The sequence below is a fragment of the Zootoca vivipara genome, chromosome 7 (genome assembly GCF_965207765.1).
Source record: "Zootoca vivipara chromosome 7, rZooViv2.hap1.1, whole genome shotgun sequence".
NCBI lineage: Eukaryota > Metazoa > Chordata > Lepidosauria > Squamata > Lacertidae > Zootoca > Zootoca vivipara.
This window is the reverse complement of record NC_142590.1, coordinates 38,584,868-38,605,087: the sequence shown is the minus strand read 5'-3', so window position 1 is coordinate 38,605,087 and position 20,220 is coordinate 38,584,868. Positions and strand designations below refer to the sequence as shown.

Genomic DNA, 20,220 nt, shown 5'->3' with positions numbered 1-20,220 from the left:
TACCCTGTTCAGGCTATTCTCCTCGCACAAAGAGAGGGAGACAGGGCCATGTTAGCTGCCTCTACAGACTCAATCGTGCCTCCAACAGCCAGCTCTGCCACCGTCCACACACAGGAGGGCAAACAACTGCAGCAGGGAGTCTGCTGTACTCTAAATGAGAACAAGCCTTGCATGATCAGGGGGTTCTGAATCATGAGGGAAGCCTCCACAGAGACAATAGACTTTGTGCTGCAGACACTGAAGAATGCCAGTGTGTTGTTGTGGTTAGAGTGTTGGACAAATAACTGGGAGACCCGGGTTCTAGTCCCCACTCGACCACAAAGCTTGACAAAATGGAGGGGGGGAAACAAAACTATGTACAGCAACTGAAGCTCCTTAGAGAAAAGGTGGGATATAAATGTAATAATAATTTTATTTATCTTATTCCATTTACGAATCACTTCACATAAATATATCCAAGCACCTTCACAGTAAAAACCATAAACAATTAAAAACAATAGATAAAAGCAGTTTTAAAACAATTTCAAATCCGATTAAGATAGAACTGGGGTACAGACCTCCACTTAAAAGGCTTGTTAAAGAAGAAAGGTTTTCCATAGGTGCCTGTGTGATATCTAGTGGAAGGGAGTTCCAGTGGCTGGATGCCACCAAACCCAAGGCCCAATTCCTATATCATGTGGAATGAACTTCCTGATGAGAAGGCATGTGCAGAAGGCTCTCTCCCTGTATATATAGAGGGTGAGATGATCTTTTAGATCATCTGGTCCCAAGTTGTACAGCTGTCTATGCTCTTACTTTTGCTCTCCCGTGTTGCATAGGGGTGGCAAAGCTGGGCAATAGAGATATGACAGAGGGGCTGGCTAGCTCTCTCACAGTGATCCTCGTGTGTGGGGCAGAACACCTTCACGGGGTTTCGATTCATGCCCATATCAGTTTGTAGCAGCAATACTGTGAAAAGGCTATGGCTCATAGCTGTAGCATGGTTTTTGTAGGATATAAGGGATTCAAGCTATAATAGGCCAGTTTTGTCTCCAATAGACCACTTGGTAGGGTTGCCAGACTCAATAGAGGACAGGACTTCTGTGCCTTTAATTGCCTTGCTCTCTTTTGAGTCTGGAAACCTTAAAGAGAAACCAGCAGACCCTTTGCTTGGAAATTAGTCCTGTCCTCTATTGAGTCTCGCAACCCTACCACTTGAATATTAGAAAATGTCTTGTTCATTTGCTTCTGGCTATCTCAGACTCTAGTCACTCATTCCCCCCTCTTTTTCCCCAGTAGAAGAATAGTGAGGTAGAAATAAAGCATCAGATTCCAGTGAGTACCAGTCCCTAAACTTGCTTTTCACAGTCTCTATCCACTCACTTCGCCTCAAGCCAGAGGGCAGCACTCACATGAAACGTGGGGCAGGTGGCTGCAAATTTTAACAGGGATACATAGGTGTTCACTGCTCTTGCCCGCTCATGTGCTTGTCCTGATATTATCCAGGGCATCAAGTGCTGTAGAGGTAGTGGGGGCAAACTGTTAGCAACTGTATAAGAAGAGAAAGTGTAATTCTTCAAAGTCATGCTCTTGTCTTTCAGAAAAGAACCCAGGAAGCTGCCTTACTCCAAGTCCAGCCATCAGTTCATTAAGCTCGCTATTGGCTACACAAGGATTTCCCAAACTTGGGTTGCCAGCTGTTTTTGGACTACAACTCCCATCATCCATAGGTAGCAAGACTAGTGGTCAGGGAGGATGGGAACTGTAGTCCAAAACAGCTGGAGACCTAAGTTTTGGAAAACCCGGTGGGGAACTTCTGGCATGGAGGCTGAATGTGGCCCTCCAGGTTGCTCTCTCAATGGTGTCAAAACCTCACAGAGAGGAAGTAAGCTAGGTTACATCTTCCCTCATTTCCCCTCCCACCCTGACACTTTTCCTGGTTTCCAAAGATTAAAGAACACGGGGAAAGGGCATTTCCTGTGTTACTTCCCAATGTCAAGGAAATCCAAATTCCACTTTGGGTTGCTTTCCTTCCGGTCTTTAAAGTTCTGAATAGCATGAATGTCATGCTAAGTACTCTCAACAATCTTATGGCTTCCTGTCTGGCCTCTTATTCCTGTTGTTGTAACTCTCCCTGACCAAACTGAAAGGAGCCATTCTGAGCTGACACCTTTCAAAATTAATTTTAACACCCCCTAAAAAACACAAAAACCCCACTAGTAGATTTCGGTGAATGAGGCACTTCTCTGCTCCCTGAGCAGCAAATGCCATTTCAACAAAAAATCTGTCTGTCTGAGAGAGTGTGGTGTAGCAATTACACTGTTTGACTATAACAGGGCACAAACTGGTTCAAATCTCCACTCAGCCATGAACCTTATTGGGCCAGTGAGTATCTCTCATTCCACGATGACTCACATGGTTGTTGTGAGGGTTGTATTGGCATGAGGAGAACCATATACACCAAGAAAAGGAAAAGAAAAGAAGGACTACTTCATGAACCTAGGCATAGGGCATATTCTTTGAGCCACAAAAAAGATAACAGGAGCTTACTTCTAAGAGAGCGGCCAGTTCAGCTATGTTTGGTCTTTCTGCCAATAGGCTTTTCAGCATTGATTCTATAGCCTCTAAGGTCTGCTTGTACAGTGCCTGAGAAGGAGAAAAAAGTTGCATAATATATTACTATAACATTACATGTCCCGCTGCCTTGTGGGGCATCTTCGGGAGAGGGAAAGGCTAAAGAGTAAACTCTACACAAATCCGGAGTGGAGTCCCTAAGATGGCTGGATGGCACCTTGTATGCCTCCTTCCAGGAACTCCTGCAGCCATGCTGGTGCCAAATGTATTGCTCTGCTTTCCTTTGGACCACTGCAAAAGCAACATGGGAGGCAGCAGTTAAAAGATACCGGTCTCTGCGGTCACAGCAGGCGCTGCGATTCTCCAGCAGTTTGACTTCACCCCTGGAGGTGCACTCCATTGTCTCTCAAGACAGGTGGATGCCAACAGTGTCCATGAACTGACATGACTAATAAAGCTGTGATTCAAAAGCGAGTGTAGCTCTCCCCCCTATTACAATGCATAGGGGTTGCATAATAGTGAACAACATGCTCAGTGTATTTCGTCCTACTTTTGCCCAAGGATGGATTAAGATGGTGGGGGGCCCTGGTGCAGTTCCCAAAATAGGGTCCCCTTCTTCCTAAAAAAGGAATGCATGAAGTAAGGTACCACAGAAAAGTTTTGTGATATCTTAAAGATTAACATGTTTATAATGGCATAAGCTTTCTTGAACTACACACAAAAACCCTCTTTCACACTCTCAGCAAACTGCAGGCATCCCCCCCCTTTTTTTACAAACCTTGATATACAAAAAGAAAGTACGCTTAACTCATTGTTTTTGCTCACTTTCTGCTCTGGGCCAGTCACCAACCCAGCCTTACCTAGCTCACACGGTCATTGTGAAGATATAGGACAGGGGTCAGCAACCTTTTTCAGCCGTGGGCCAGTCCACCATCCCTCAGACCATGTGGTGGGACGGACTATTTTTTTTGGGGGGGGGGATGAACGAATTCCTATGCCCCACAAATAACCCAGAGATGCATTTTAAATAAAAGCACGCATTCTACTCATGTAAAAACACCAGGCAGACCTCACAAATAACCCAGAGATGTATTTTAAATAAAAGGACACATTCTAGTTATGTAAAAACACACTGATTCCTGGACTGTCCGTGGGCTGGATTGAGAAGGCGATTGGGCCGCATCCGGCCCACGGGCCTTAGGTTGCCTACCCCTGATATAGGAAGTATAAAATGGCTTCAAAAGGGAACTTAGTGCTTCGATCATCAACATCAAATTTGCATTCTGATGTTGTATCTTTGTTCCACATAGGGTCATGTTTTTGTGCACCCTCTTCCCCAAATCAGTATAGTTCTTTCTCTTTCCTTTTTAAACATTGTAGATTCAAACAGTGAGATGTTATCATTCGAGCACGTACCCTCTCCACAGTAAATTGGTCATGAGAAATCTATGTCCCTCCAGACTGGACTCAAAATCTCCCCAGCCCCAGTTAGAATGGCCAAAGGCAAGGAATGACATGAGCTACAATCCAGCAAGCGACATCTGGAGGGACATAGTCCCCCCCACACACACCTGCAACGAAGTGAGAAAATACCTGTACGGGAACTTCTTCATTGCTCTGACTTTGTAAGGTGTCCAGCGAGGGCAAGGCAAAGACGCTGGCAATGCAGGTGCTGAGCAGCTTCTCTTTAGGCCAATGAGAAAGCTCCATTTGGCTGAGGAATGGCGGTTGGGGGAGAAGAAACAGAGCATTCAATGTGCATTACAATTCTTCCTTATGGAAGTGGCGAGGTCTGCAGTTCAGAGTACTGAGGGGGGGAAATAAACCATGTCTGAGCTGTGTAGTGCCTACTGGAATGGGCAGGCTACAAAGGGGTAGCCACTGACTAGAATCTGGTGTGGGTATGCCTACCTTGAGCCCATGGCTCTGACTGGAATTCAGAACTACCAGGGTCAAGATCAGAGGACTCCAGGCTCACCAATGTAGGTCACATGATTCGTCAGTAGTGCAATAAAGCAAGACAATCCATTCCATATCAACGGACCTGAGACCGGTTTGGCTTTTCTATATGGTTTGTTTCAAATAATTCCACAGATGATGATGATGATAATGATGATATTCTTTATACCCCACCCATCTGGCTGGGTTACCCCAGCCTGAGGCAGTCTCTTCCGGATGGCATTATTCAACTCTATCCTTAGCACTTTTCTTCTGAGCTTTGCTTCAACATTTGGGTCAGGGAGGATGTTGGGTTGTAGATCCGACATACCTTAGGTCCTGAATGAGAAGCATCCCCTGACAGCGCAAAGCTGTGGAGTGCGAGTCGATGCTGTCCAGAGGCAGGTCTAAAATCTGTGCCTGCGAAAGAGCAGCAGCAAATTCTGTGAGGAAGAACTGTTCAAGTGTCTGCTCTGTTCACCAAAGTTGCTGCTACAGCTGCACTAATGTGTGATTTTCCCCCTGCTGGTCAAACATATTTTACACCAATTGTACAAGGTATTAAATACACAAATAAAGGATCTGCATTGCATCTGACTCACCATTGTTTGCTCGACCAGCTGCAATTTCTGATTCCCATGCCGATAGTTTTGATTACCATTCCCACTCATTTTTGAATCGAATTCCTGGGAACGCATATGAGACTAGCAAGAAAAGGGTGGAAGATTTTAATAGCACTTTCACATATGACCGTATTTGTTCAGAACCAGTTTCCTGAGCCAGTGCATCATAAGATGTGAAAGGAGGGCAATAGAATGTTTAATGGCAATAGTCATTCTGCTGATTGCCTTCCACACAGAGAACACGCATTGAACATCAAGCCAGGAAGGTAAAGGTAAAGGACCCCTAGACAGTTAAGTCCAGTCAAAGGTGACTCTGGGGTTGCGGCACTCATTTCGCTTTCAGGCTGAGAGAGCCGGCATTTGTCGACAGACAGCTTTCCGGGTCATGTGGCCAGCATGACTAAACCACTTCTGGCGCAATGGAACATCATGACAGAAGCCAGAGCGCACGGAAATGCCGTTTACCTTCCTGCTGCAGTGGTACCTATTTATCTACTTGCACTGGCATGCTTTTGAACTGCTAGGTTGGCAGGAGCTCTGACAGAGCAATGGGAGCTCCCTCCCCCCCGGGAATTCAAACCACCACCCTTCCAATCAGCAAGCCCAAGAGGCTCAGTGGTTTAGACCACAGCGCCACCTGCGTCCCCATCCAGCCAGTACTGGGACGCGGGAAGGGAGCAATACCTTTTTCATGGAAAGCTGTTTACTAAGACTTTGAACATAATTGGAAATCAATACCATCTCTGCTTCCTCTATTTCCTTCACTCACAATCAGTTTAACCTTCCCTTAGTCTTCCCTGCACAATGTGCAAGAAAGTAACTCCCATAGTTATACAAGGGCCAGGTTGTCTGAATGGGAAAAAGGAAGACTAAGTTCTAAGAGCTCATGTCACCATAGTAAAAAAAAAAAGAGAGAGGAAGATTTTTATTTTGCAGGACTTTGAAGTCAGCAAATTATCTATGAGCTAACATGGAAGGTGAGTCCGTGACTGGGATGTGCCCATGAGAAGAGGGACCCTCATTATAGTGGTATAGTCTGATCTCCTCCATTAGCACCTTACCCCAAATTGAAAATATCTACTATTTGCCAAAACTGTATGCCTTCCAAAATTGAGCTCTTGCACTGAAATAAGTTCTGAAGCTATCTAATATTAAGGTTCAGGTATATGCAGAATATTGCAAATGTGTATTTACTGTCGAGAGGGAAGTGCAATGTTAGAGTTAGCAGAGTATTAGGAACATGTTCCTACCATTTTATTATGGTCATCAGAGACTAGCTGTTTTTCCTTTTCCGTTCTTTTTGCGTCATACAGCGTCATCCCATAGGCATAGCTGGAGGTTAGTGAAGCTGTTACAAATAAAAAGTAAATGGAACTGAGGTTGGTGCGGAAATGTCTCCTGGTACTGTTACTCTAACATAGGGGTGGATAACCTTTGGCCTCCTAGATGTTGCTGAACTACACCTGCCATCATCCTTGGTCATTGGCCCTGCTTGCTAGAGCTGGGAGTTGTAGTTCAGCAACATCTTGGGGGCCAAAGGGTTCCCACCCCTGCTGTCGGGGTGCGTGGTAATAAGCCGAGGTTTACTAAGACTTGTGCAAAAATCTCCTTCCTCCAAACATGGCTCTTTTGTTCATTTCTAATCTTGAGCCATTTATTTGGGACTCTTTCTTTGAAACTCAACGGTAGGTCACCAGGAAGTTAAAACATAGTTTTGTGGTGCAAATTAAGACTTACAGCTGAGGAAGGGTTCTCATCATATGCAAGTAGAAATCCTCCAGTTGCAATCTTCATCTAACTTCATCTAACCATAGTGAGAGCTATGGGGTTTTGGTATCTATCTATCATCTACTTACTTACATTATTTCCATTCCACTTAATATATACTGTATAAAATATCTCACTCACAATTCTTTCTCCAGTCTCTGCCTCTTCTTCTGCAATTGCTTTAGTAGACTGGTAAAAATCTATCTATCTAATTTTGGCACAATGGCAAAATCAGAGCTGAAAAGGACAGATACTTCACACAGGCCCTGTCTGGTTTAAAGCTGTTTGGTCAAGTACTTAGGAAGTTACCTTATAGTGAATCTGGCTATTGGTTCATCTAGCTCAGTACTTGATTACAATTTTTCATACTGGTGCTTGGTGGGCATCAGTGAGGGTGTATAAGTTCTGCCTGGTGGTTTAAAGTAGTAAAAGATCTACCGTTGCACCTCTGTTTTATTTTACCACATCATTTTAAAACTCGTCATCTTACTTTGGAATTGTCCGTGGCAATAAAAAGTGGGTAAGAAATTATTTAAATAAACTTAACCGAACTGGGTGATATCCAATGTGAGGAATCATCAGAGTAGATTCCACGGACTTGATTCCAGTGGGTCTACTCTGAGTGTCACTTAGCTGGGTAGCATCCACTGACTTGCAGTGGCTTCCCAAGGTCTTTTGGATGTTACGGTTCCCTAAAGATAACCATGGATCAATGCCCCCTTCATGGATCAATGCCTTGTCGTGGCGAAGGGGCTTGAATAACTCAGAGAAGCTATGAGCTATGCCATGCAGGGCCACCCAAGATGGACAGGTCATAGTGGAGAGTTTTGACTAAACGTGATCCACCTGGAGAAGGAACTGGCAAGCCACTCCAGTATCCCTGCCAAGAAAACTCCATGGACAAAGAAAACAGGCATATAAAAGTTATGACGCTGGAAGATGAGCCCCTCAGGTCGGAAGGCGTCCAACATGCTACTGAGGAAGAGCGGAGGACAAGTACAAGTAGATTCAGAGCTGATGAAGCGGCTGGGCCAAAGCCGAAAGGACGCTCAGTTGCGGATATGCCTGGAAGCGAAAGGAAAGTCCGATGCTGTAAAGAAAAATATTGCATAGGAACCTGGAATGTAAGAACCATGAGTGGAGGTAAGCTGGATGTGGTCAAAAATGAGATGACAAGAATAAATATCGACATCTTGGGCATCAGTGAACTAAAATGGAAGGGAATGGGCGAATTCAGTTCGGGTGACTATCATATCTACTACTGTGGGCAAGAATCCTGTAGCAGAAATGGAGTGGCCCTCATAGTCAACAAAAGAGTGGCAAAAGCTGTAATGGGATGCAATCTCAAAAATGACAGAATGATCTCGATACGAATCCAAGGCAGACCTTTTAACATCACAGTAATCCAAGTTTATGCACCAACTACCGGTGCTGAAGAAAGTGAAATTGACCAATTCTATGAAGACCTACAACAACTTCTAGAAATGACACCAAAGAAGGATGTTCTTCTCATTACAGGGGATTGGAATGCTAAAGTAGGGAATCAAGAGATAAAAGGAACAACTGGCAAGTTTGGCCTTGGAGTTCAAAATGAAGCAGGGCAAAGGCTAATAGAGTTCTGTCAAGAGAACAAGCTGGTCATCACAAACACTCTCTTCCAACAACACAAGAGACGACTCTACACATGGATATCACCAAATGGGCAGCATCGAAATCAGATTGATTATATTCTCTGCAGCCAAAGATGGAGAAGCTCTATACAGTCAGCAAAAACAAGACCTGGAGCTGACTGTAACTCAGATCATCAGCTTCTTATAGCAAAATTCCAGCTTAAACTGAAGAAAGTAGGAAAAACCACTGGGCCAGTAAGATACAATCTGAATCAAATCCCTTATGAATACACAGTGGAAGTGAGGAACAGGTTTAAGGATTTAGATTTGGTGGACAGAGTGCCTGAAGAACTATGGATGGAGGCTTGTAACATTATACAGGAGGCAGCAACGAAAACCATCCCAAGGAAAAGGAAATGCAAGAAAGCAAAATGGCTATCCAACGAGGCCTTACAAATAGCAGAGGAGAGGAGGCAAGCAAAATGCAAGGGAGATAGGGAAAGATACAGGAAACTGAATGCAGATTTCCAAAAAACAGCAAGGAGAGACAAGAGGGTCTTCTTAAATGAGCAATGCAAAGAAATAGAGGAAAACAATAGAATGGGGAAAACCAGAGATCTGTTCAAGAAAATTGGAGATATGAAAGGAACATTTCGTACAAAGATTACCATAATCAAGGACAAAAGTGGTAAGGACCTAACAGAAGCAGAAGACATCAAGAAGAGGTGGCAAGAATACACAGAGGAATTATACCAGAAAGATATGGAGGTCTCATACACCCCAGGTAGTGTGGTTGCTGACCTTGAGCCAGACATCTTGGAGAGTGAAGTCAAATGGGCCTTAGAAAGCATTGCTAATAACAAGGCCAGTGGAAGTGATGATATTCCAGCTGAACTATTTAAAATTTTAAAAGATGATGCTGTTAAGGTGCTACACCCAATATGCCAGCAAGTTTGGAAAACTCAGCAATGGCCAGAGGATTGGAGAAGATCAGTCTACATCCCAATTCCAAAGAAGGGCAGTGCCAAAGAATGCTCCAACTACCGCACAATTGCGCTCATTTCACACGCTAGCAAGGTTATGCTTAAAATTCTACAAGGCAGGCTTAGGCAGTATGTGGACCGAGAACTCCCAGAAGTGCAAGCTGGATTTCGAAAGGGCAGAGGAACCAGAGACCAAATAGCAAACATGCGCTGGATTATGGAGAAAGCTAGAGAGTTCCAGAAAAACGTCTACTTCTGCTTCATTGACTATGCCAAAGCCTTTGACTGTGTCGACCACAGCAAACTATGGCAAGTTCTTAAAGAAATGGGAGTGCCTGATCACCTCATCTGTCTCCTGAGAAATCTCTATGTGGGACAAGAAGCTACAGTTAGAACTGGATATGGAACAACTGATTGGTTCAAAATTGGGAAAGGAGTACGACAAGGTTGTATATTGTCTCCCTGCTTATTTAACTTATATGCAGAATTCATCATGCGAAAGGCTGGACTAGATGAATCCCAAGCCGGAATTAAGATTGCCGGAAGAAATATCAACAACCTCAGATATGCAGATGACACAACCTTGATGGCAGAAAGCGAGGAGGAATTAAAGAACCTTTTAATGAGGGTGAAAGAGGAGAGCGCAAAATATGGTCTGAAGCTCAACATCAAAAAAACCAAGATCATGGCCACTGGTCCCATCACCTCCTGGCAAATAGAAGGGGAAGAAATGGAGGCAGTGAGAGATTTTACTTTCTTGGGCTCCTTGATCACTGCAGATGGTGACAGCAGTCACGAAATTAAAAGACGCCTGCTTCTTGGGAGAAAAGCAATGACAAACCTAGACAGCATCTTAAAAAGCAGAGACATCACTTTGCCGACAAAGGTCCGTATAGTTAAAGCTATGGTTTTCCCAGTAGTGATGTATGGAAGTGAGAGCTGGACCATAAAGAAGGCTGATCGTCGAAGAATTGATGCTTTTGAATTATGGTGCTGGAGGAGACTCTTGAGAGTCCCATGGACTGCTAGAAGATCAAACCTATCCATTCTTAAGGAAATCAGCCCTGAGTGCTCCCTGGAAGGACAGATCGTGAAGCTGAGGCTCCAATACTTTGGCCACCTCATGAGAAGAGAAGAATCCTTGGAAAAGACCCTGATGTTGGGAAAGATTGAGGGCACTAGGAGAAGGGGACGACAGAGGACAAGATGGTTGGACAGTGTTCTCGAAGCTACGAACATGAGTTTGACCAAACTGCGGGAGGCAGTGCAAGACAGGAGTGCCTGGCGTGCTATGGTCCATGGGGTCACGAAGAGTCGGACACGACTAAACGACTAAACAACAACAACAAAGATAACCATTTATAAGCATCAACCTAGGCAACTAAGGTTCAAGCTTGTGCATCGTCAGACGCACATTGGGGAGTGAGCTAAAAGATTTGAGTTTTAGTATTTATGCCTTATATATTGTACTTAGTTCTTCACTCTACATATTTACTCTCCAAACCCTAGAGGTCATTTGTCTTCACCTTCAGAAATTGCATCTGGCAGGCAGTTTTCCAACAGTAGGGGATTCCTGGATAATTCTCTCTTTGTCGTCAGGGGACACTGTTGAGTTGTTTGGACTTCAGCTGACTCTTCATTCTCAGCTTTTTTTATTTCTTTTTCCATCTCTGGGATCACAGGGAGTTTTTGTTTGTTTGTTTGTTAATTACCAGAAGAGCAACTGATTCTTCACCAGCTAGAAAAAGACTGATGGTATTGTCCTTCCCTCGTTCATTCACAAAGATGTATAGTAAGGTCCATTTTGAAAATCCTGAACCATAGCTTGTCTTCTCCAGACTTAGGCGTTCCAGTCTTGAAGACCGATGTTTACAACATGAGCAGTGTTCCTGTATGAGGGTCAGGAATTTAGAATATCAGTGATGCCTCACTGGTGAACTTCAAATATTTTGCCTTGCAGATTTTCGGCTGGCTTTGGTCCTCCTGCTGTTCCATTGCTGTGAGATGGCTTAAGCTATGCTTTAGTTTTGTGTCACCTGAACCCGGGCTCAGAGTTTCTCTTGCTCCAGACAAACTACATGCAGCAAATAAGGTTTGTCTCCAGTTTATAGCTCAAGGTTTTTCTGGAGGAAACAATTCATGAGCCCAAACTCAGGCAACATGCTAAGCCAAAGCATGGCTTACTCACAGCAGGACTGGTGGATGAACAAAGCGGCCTCAATCTGGCAGCTTCCACACTCATGCATACACATCAAACCATGGGTTGACTTACATGTAAACTAGGGCATGTAGGGTGGTGGTGGAATCAAGCCTTCACATTGTGATTAGAGTTGAAGTCTGTTCAATGCCCTATTAAAAACAAAGCAACTGTATTGGAGAAGACCCCGACAGCCAGACTCTCTTCTGAGCTGATTGGTAGAGTGTTCTGTGTACATACAGAAGCTACCAGCTTTTATACAGATGGCGATGTTATCACCACTTGATTAATGAGAGATCACAAGATATTAGCTGAAAAGAAAAGAAGAAAAATGGGAAAACAGCATTGGTGGTTAAAAACCCTTCACCTTTTAAACTTTATGCTGACTTTATGCTTGTTTTACACTCTAACCAAAGACATGGAATTCAGATAGAAAATGGCTCAAGCCTACGCAGTCAAAGATCCTTGCAGAACCCAGACCTATACATATTTGTTCCATAAGAGTCCCTTTAAGAGAAGAAAATATAAAAGACAGTCTAGTATCTTTGTAAAAAGAAAAGTTGATTTTGATACGAAATGTTTGGAAAGCATTAAGTCAGCACTGGGAATGTGAAAATCAATATGCCTTGTGGTTGGAATCGCAGCTAAAGAACCTCTGACAGATGATTATCTCTCTTGAAATACCTCTATGGAAGGACATTCCACCACCTTTCGAGAAAGCCTGTTCACTGCTGAACAGCTCTTACCATTGGAAATTTCTTCCAAATGCTTCATCAGAATCTTGCCATTTGAATCCACTTGTTCAGGTCCCATGCTCTGGAACAGCAGAAAACAATTTCGCTCCATCTTCCATGCGACAGCCCTTAAGACATTTGAAGCTGGCTATCATATCAGTTCTCCTCTCCTCCAGGCTAAACATATCCAATTCCCTCAACTGTCCCTCATATGACTTGGTTTCCAGACACTTTATCATACTGGTCACCCTTCTCTGCAGACCATCTAGCTTGTCAATATTCTTCTTGAACTGTGGTGCCCAGAACTGGACACTGGACTCCAGGTAGGATCTGACCAAGGCAGAATAGAATGGTACTATTACTTCTCTTGATCTGGGCAGTATACATCTTTTATACTCAGGCTCAGCTGATCCCTACAGAAAGCTCATACACTTGCTTATTTGTTGGTGAGCACTCACAGCCGTTTGCTCGTTTCAGATTCCTTTTCCTCTGATGGATAAAAGGGCTTACTAGTCAATGTCACAATGGAGATGTTTGTGTCATCATTCAAGCCAACAGTGCTGGTTGTATAGTATCTAAGATTCTGAACATGGTTGTAGAATAATACTTGCTGTCTTGAGCACTGCCCTTTCCTTGGCCCTGTCTTGTATCCCTTAGCAGTATGCTATTGTTTTGGGTAAGGAATCATCCCTACTTCCATCTCTCGGTTTCTTGGGATTCGCATAGAAATAATCCATAATTAAACATGCCAAACAGATTTGTTACATTTATATTTAGGGTCTCTGAAACATGGGACTGGAAATCAGTAGAATTGCCAAGGCGACCTAGTCATGTACTTTGCCGAGTAAATAAATGATGCTGAAACATTTGTGGGTACTGAGGAACTGATGGACTCAACCATAGAGACCCACTTGAGCAAATCAGAAAAAGAAATAAATACACTTGCTTACTTGTTGGTGAATGCTCCCAGCTGTTTGCTGGTTTCACATTCCTTTTCCTCTGATGGAAGAAAGGGCTTACTAGTCAATGTCACAATGGAGAGGTTTGTGTCATCATTCAAGCCAACACTGCTGGTTGCATTGTATCTAAGATCCTGGGTAAGGGAGTTGAACATGGTTGTAGAATAATACTTGCTGTCTTGAGCCCTGTCCTTTCCTTGGCCCTGTCTTGTATCCTTTAGCACTACACTATTGTTTGGGGTAAGAGAACCATCCTTACTTCCACCTCTCAGTTATTTATTCTGTCAAAGAGGATGATTCTGAAGGAGCTCTCCACCTTTACTGGTCCAGGGAGGAGGGTAGTTCCCCCACCAAAAAATTTATCCCAGTCACAGGAACAGAGTGGGGAGGAAGCAACCTGATACTTCATTCTCACTTCACCAGAAGCACACCAGCAAGAGTAACCACAACCCCAGATGAAACCAGAGTCATTATCACAGGAGATGCTGGCTTTGTGCAATGGCTGCTTTTGCTTACATGCTGATCTTCAAGCAGGCCAACCCAATCCATATTTATTTGGGAATAACTTCCACTGAATTCAGTGGGGCTTCCACCCAAAATTAGTGGGCACAGGACTTCCTTTGCAATAATTCTACGCACAGGGAACCATGCCTGGTACGCCAGATTTGTAGAAAGGCACAGCAAACACCCGGGGGAGCCAGAGCCTGGGTTACATCCTGGTCCAAAGTGGGTCACAGCAACAGCACTATCACCACACAAGTATCTGGTAAAGAGAGAGAGAGAGAAATGGGTTCCCCAATGCATTTTTGGGTTAAAGGAGAGTCCTGGATTTCAAATGGTTGAAAACTACTCTCCTAAGTGATCAGTTTGCAGCTGGTTTGAGATTTGTACAATTTGACAACAATGATGCTCTAAGCAGACTGAAGCTAAATCCCGCAGAATAGGATTTATTGTAAGGCTTTTCTTCCCAAGAAAATGTGTGAGAGATGGTAGAAAGGGAGGTGGGAAAGAGAAATGACCAATAATGGTAATATCCCTACCAGATATCTAAGTTAAATGGTTATGTATTTTAATGGTATTTCAGAGTACTCAGAGCACTCCACCCATGTAGTTCTTGTTTGATGTAACAAACTATGTTTTTACATTACATTACAGTACATGAACAAGTCCAGGGATGGGGAATGTGTGATTCTTCAATTGTTGAACTCCCATCAGCCCCAGGCAACGTGACTAGGCCTTCTCAGAGGCCTGGGGAGGCTCATAGACACCTTCCTGCTTTTGAGGCCCCATAATAATAAACGCAGTCATGGAAATATGACAAAATGCAAAAACAAAATGAGGTATGTGGGTGGGGGAGGAAATAAGACATAATTTGATTTTTTAAAGAATACTTTTCCAGTCTCTTTTGTGCAAATACACTTATTCTTGAGGGAAAATCCTGCTTTCATGCAATGTCACAGTAGACATTTAGCATGTGGCAAAATCTGCATCACTTAACAAAAAAGTATTGTCTTTTATCAAATCTCTTTTTCTTTTGCTTAAATTTGCAGCTCTAAACTGAGTGTGTTGCAATTTGATCTGCTGCACATAAAAACAAGTTGCAAAACTTAACAAGTGTCTATATTTGAGGTCCACTTTAAGCTTGAGGCCCCAGGCTAAATTACCTTTCTCCAACTGGCCCTGAAATGGCAAAGGGTGAGGGAAGATGGGAAGTGTAAGCCAACACCTTCTAAAGGGCCACAGGCTTTCCAGTCCTAGCTTACAGTGCAATCCTAAACATAGCTATTTAGTAGCAAATCCTATTTAATTCAATGGAACTTACCGTATTTCCAGTTAGGTGGGGCTAGGATTGCAGCCTTACTCTCTTAGCCATGCTCAGTGCTCACAACTGCTTTATTACTGGGGAAAAGTTACAGGTGTGTGGGAAGGTCATATTTAAAGCAAAACAATATTCAAACTTATCTGTACCGTATATCTTTTAATTATGTAAGTGAAATGCTTGTGAATACTGAAAATTCAGATTACAGTACATGATCTTAAAGAGGGGAAGAACAGCAGCAGCCTATTTGGCAATCAGGTGTCAGGACTTCAGAATAGCCAATTTAATTGGCTCACTCAGAAGCTCAGCATTAACCAGGTTCCATCAATTTTGTTGTTTGGAATTTGTTTTCCATACTTAGAAATCCAACCCTATAGTCAGAAGAGGAAAATTTACTTTTAATCAACATGCAGATGGGGGGGTTTCTACTTTAAAAGGCATTATTTTTCTTTAAATAAAAAATAAAAAACGTTTACAAAGACAAACTTTGTATATTTTTTCTTAGCAAAGTCCCTCTCAAACCCTTCCAGGAAGTATTTGGCTAGTATAATCGAGACCCACTAGTACGTAAGCAGCAACTCAGTCTTTGAATTCATGTAGCAGATGATCAGATGGGACAGATCCAGTTATGTACTCAGACCATGAGGGTCCCTCACACAGAGGCAAAGCGCATCTAAGAGAAACTAGTGGTGGGGATTTGCCTTTTGTTTCCATAACCACAGTTGCACTGGCAAACATTATTGCAAACTTTCTTTTTACCTTAAGGCTTAATCACATCCAGCTTCATGCTGCTGTCCCCAAAATAACTGTCAAACAGGACACTATTATTATTTTGCATAACAAATATTGTCAGCCTACAGTTCCCATCACTCCTGGCCATTGCTCATGCTGGCTGGAGATAATGGAAGGTGCAGCCAACATCATCTGGAGGGCTACAGGATCCTCACCTTTGCAGAAGATCCCAATTGTACAGATGGAACTCTGTGCTGTTGAAATCAAAGGGCAACCAAGTTTGCAAGTGAGGCTTTGGCATATAGGCAGCACCATATCTGCCTTCACAGCAATCCTTGGGAAAGAAGATACAAATAAAAATAATTCCCATAGACTCTCACAGTCATATGCTTAAGATGGCAGAGGGGAAACACTGACATTTCAATATTCAAAAGCCACATATCCAGTATTTAGGGAGTTTGCACTTTACTCAGCAAGTTAACAATGGCTTCTTTGGTAAGGAACAAAGTCTCATTAGTATTTTGATTGCATACTTCAAATAGAGAAGGCTCGTCCAAAACCTTCTTGCCACCTATTATAACATAGGGGTACCCAAGCTTATTCGCATCTTTTAATCTTTTACCAATGGTGAATTGTGTCCGGTCATCCAGCACTATCTCCTCCTTAAGCCGAGGGGCTGCTTCAACAATACAGTCATATAAATCCTCCAGGAGCATTGCCCCTTTCTCCTCCTTGCTACCTTTCTTTGGGGGAATAAGACAGACTTGGTATGGTGCAATGAGGCTTGGCCACCGAATGGCGTCCTCCGTAGAAAGCACCTCAATGGAGGCTGCAAGAATCCGAGTCACACCCAGCCCATAGCAGCCCATTTCAGCCGCAATATGCTTATTTTCTGCAGTGCGGACAGTAGCGTTAAAAACAGAGGAGTATTTTGTGCCCAAGAAGAAGGTATGGCCAACTTCAATCCCTTTGTACTCAGCTAGTTTTCCTTTGCAAACTGGGCAATTCTTCTCATCTGGGTTTATCGTTTCCTCATTGGCTGCAAAGTCACAGCCTGTGCACATCATCAACCGGTCCTCACCAATGTCAGCGGGGAGCTGGAATTCATGAGACATTGTCCCGCCAATGCTTCCTGTAGCTGCTTGGACTTTCACAAACCGAAGGCCTAAGTTGTTGAATATGTTGCAGTAAGCGTTGCACACAAGGGCATAGGTCTGGAGGGCAGCTTCCTTGGAGGTATCAAAGGTGTACATATCCTTCATATAAAATTCTCTGCCACGCAGCAACCCAAAGCGTGGTTTTGGCTCATCTCGAAACTTTCTTGTTACCTGGTACAGCAAGAGGGGAAGCTGTTTGTAAGACAAGTGGCCTTGGGAAGCAATTAGGTCTGTGATGGCCTCTTCGTGAGTAGGTCCTAGGCAGTATTCTTGGCTGTGCCTGTCTGCCAGACGTAATAGTTCACTGCCCATGAGTTCCCACCTTCCACTGGCTCTCCAGAGCTCTGCTGAGCTCAATGCAGGCATGTTCACTTTCTGACCCCCTATAGCCTGCATTTCTCGGTCTATCACTTTGATGAGCTTCTCCAGTGCTCGGACAGTGTAGGGCATATAGTGGAAGCAGCCAGGACTGGCTGGGTAGATAAGTCCTGCTAGTAACATCAGTCTCTGACTTTTACATGTCAGTTCACCCGGTTTGCTGGTTTGCTGTGATGCTATGCTATCCTCCCGCAGATTCATTGACTGGAAGTGCTGGGATACACACTTTTGTCTTGCATGAAGATCACAATAAAACCTGCAACATTGTTGCTGCTTTTGGCACCAGCTGATCCAATTTTTCAAAGCAGGAAGAATCGTTTTCCCTCTTCTGAGAAGCCCATCCATTTTGAGACTCACAGATGAAGCTTCTCTTTCAAATCTGCAGGCAGAGAGAGAAAATAAAAGCAACTCATTTCACATAAACAGATGCACATTTTATATCTAGCTGAAAGAGATTCCCCACATATTTTAGCTACTGTGAGAGCTGAATGCATTGAACACAGCCTGTTTGGCTCAACATGGGGCTGAATGGTTCTAGCTGATTCAGTTAATTGGCAAAGAAATGAGGAGTTTCTAGAAGAATGTGCTTCCCGCAACTGCCTCAAATAATGTTTAAGACCTGCTTCATCACCTTCAAAATGTACCGTGTTTCTCCGAAAATAAGACACTGTCTTATATTTATTTTTCCTCAAAAATACACACTATGGCTTATTTTCAGGGGATGTCTTATTTTTTTTATTAAGTATGGCACAGTTTAACCTACAAGGTTAAACTGTCTATCACTATGGCTTATTTTCGTGGAATGGCTTATATTCCTTGAATGCTTAAAAATCCTGCTATGGCTTATTTTATGGTTATGTCTTATTTTAGGAGAAACAGGGTATGCACAGGCACAAAAATACACATTTGCAATGCTCACACAACAGCTGTACAGCTTCCTCTGCCCCACTTAGGGTACACATCTGTACAGAATAGGCGTAATGGCCCTTCCATTATCCCTGACCCATCGGTCTGGAGCTGGTGGGGCTGCACCCAGGAACACCTGCTGAGCTAGAGTCTTCCTCATCCCTGCTGCAATGCAAGAAGCTGCATGTTTTAATACAAACAATGAGCTAGCTTTTCCTAGTTGCAAAGATAACATTTGAAGAGCCACGAAAAGCAACCAAGTACCTTCACGGTCCAAATGAAGAAGTTGTCCAAATCTGTTATTATGAAAACGCCTCCAGAGACTTTTTGAGGAAGCAGGAAAAGAGAAATATGAATTCCCCTGCGCGCCCCCAATTACACTGCTATTGTAACATTCCCGTCATCTCCATCACGGGGCACCTATCTATATGGTGCCTGCTTTGACATTTCTGCGGAGGAAGAGGAGCGCCGGCGGACTGAACGCAAAGGTGCAAGCATTTCCTCGGGGGGAAGTCCCGGCCGAGCACAGCAGGGCTTCCTTCCGAGTAAAGAAACAAAAGCACTGGGTTTGCACGAACCTGGCTGAACTGGAAGCGCAGCCGAGTCAAGTCTCATACGGAGCAGCCCCTTGAGAAGAAAAGCGACAAACTTTCCAGCTCTTGCAGCGCCCGTGGCAGAAACCACGCGGCGGCTGGACTGGGGGTGCAACACAGTATACAGAAGCTGCGCATGCGCAGCAGCGATGCCCCGTCCTTTTCGGAACGGAGCCGGAACCATAGAGTTGAAGGAAACGAAGAAGAAAGAGCGACGCTCTTTCTCTCCCCTCCGTCTCGGGCGTCTCTCCCCTCCGTCTCGGGCGTACAGATGAAGTCCGCCAATAACCATGACGATTCAGGTTCAGGCAGCCTCACGTGACACGTGAAGAGGCCTTGGTTGAATAGCATCCCGACTCTTTAAATGTTCCTCTTTTCAGGCTCCTTGTTGCAGAAGTTTCAGTTTGCCGGCCCAGAGTAATGGGAATAGATATGAATTAATGTAATAAAATTACTAACTAAAAAGGCCAAAGCAGGAAAGGTTTAGAGGCTCCGGTTTGTTTCGGCGCTTTCAATGTGCAAATAGCCCCCAAAGTAACTGGAGGAAGACTCAAGTTAATTTCCTTGTGGGGATTTGCACCACTTCAAATCCCTTATTGGTAAACGGAAATTTGGCAGAAATTTAAGAAAGGCTTTGTCCACTGAGCCACACCCACACTCACCCTACACAAAGCAAAATATAGCTTAAATTTGTGTGCTTGAGGAAGAATGACAGGAGATATGGAAAATTCCAAGAGATGCTGCTCTCCTTTTATTAGGTGGATTCATTGGGGAAGGCTGCTCCCCTTAGGCAACCGTTTGAGAGAACAGGCTATTCCCCATCCTCCAGCCTAAATGAAGCCCACCCAGCACTGTATCTAGTGCTGAAATATTATGTTCTGGGGGAAGTTCTCGGAATGAGTGGCTAAATCAGTCCCTGCCTGGAAATTTATGATCAAAAACAGGTGTGGGTAACCTTTGGCCTCCCTGTGTTGCTGAATTACAACCTTCACCAGCCACAGCAAGCTGATCCAATGGCCAGGGGTGGTGGAAGTTGAGCAATAGCTGGAGGGCCAAACACCTGTTCTAAAAGACATTGCGCGCAAGGAAAGGGGGGGGGGGAGAAGAGAGGGTGATATTTACTTTTTTGACTGCACTTGGCTGTGCCACATTTATGGTAGTCGCGCTTTTGCAACTTCTAGGCTTGGCTGATGTAGGGTGCTGTGTGTAGAGCTGCCCTTAAGGACAGCTCTGAAGCATCATTTGGTCTAGAAGGCAGCTTTTTACGGGTG

The 20,220-nt window shown here is 43.9% G+C and overlaps 1 protein-coding gene across 13 annotated transcripts in view; it reads right to left on the bottom strand.

Moving 5' to 3' along the window:
• PARS2 (prolyl-tRNA synthetase 2, mitochondrial) overlaps positions 1–19,114 on the bottom strand; it is a 37,221-nt gene extending 18,107 nt beyond the window's left edge. For 3 of the 13 annotated variants that reach the window (XR_015951038.1, XM_088674007.1, XM_088674012.1), the window contains exons 1-10: positions 18,935–19,099; positions 16,131–17,829; positions 11,747–14,127; positions 11,001–11,363; positions 6,365–6,462; positions 5,094–5,195; positions 4,823–4,911; positions 4,147–4,267; positions 2,530–2,625; positions 1,392–1,496 (exon numbers count right to left, since the gene is read on the bottom strand). Coding sequence is in view for 10 of the 13 variants with exons in the window: in XM_088674007.1 (XP_088530133.1) it covers positions 1,392–1,496; positions 2,530–2,625; positions 4,147–4,267; positions 4,823–4,911; positions 5,094–5,195; positions 6,365–6,462; positions 11,001–11,142 (753 nt within the window). In the remaining 3 variants the exon portion in view is untranslated. Of the gene's footprint in view, positions 1–1,362; positions 2,467–2,529; positions 3,006–4,146; positions 4,268–4,822; positions 5,074–5,093; positions 5,196–6,364; positions 6,463–11,000; positions 11,364–11,746; positions 14,128–15,322; positions 17,830–18,620 lie in introns of those variants that run through there. The other 10 variants (XM_088674009.1, XM_088674008.1, XM_088674010.1 and 7 more) reach the window with 10 other exon arrangements.
• Between the last annotated feature and the right edge of the window lie 1,106 nt (positions 19,115–20,220).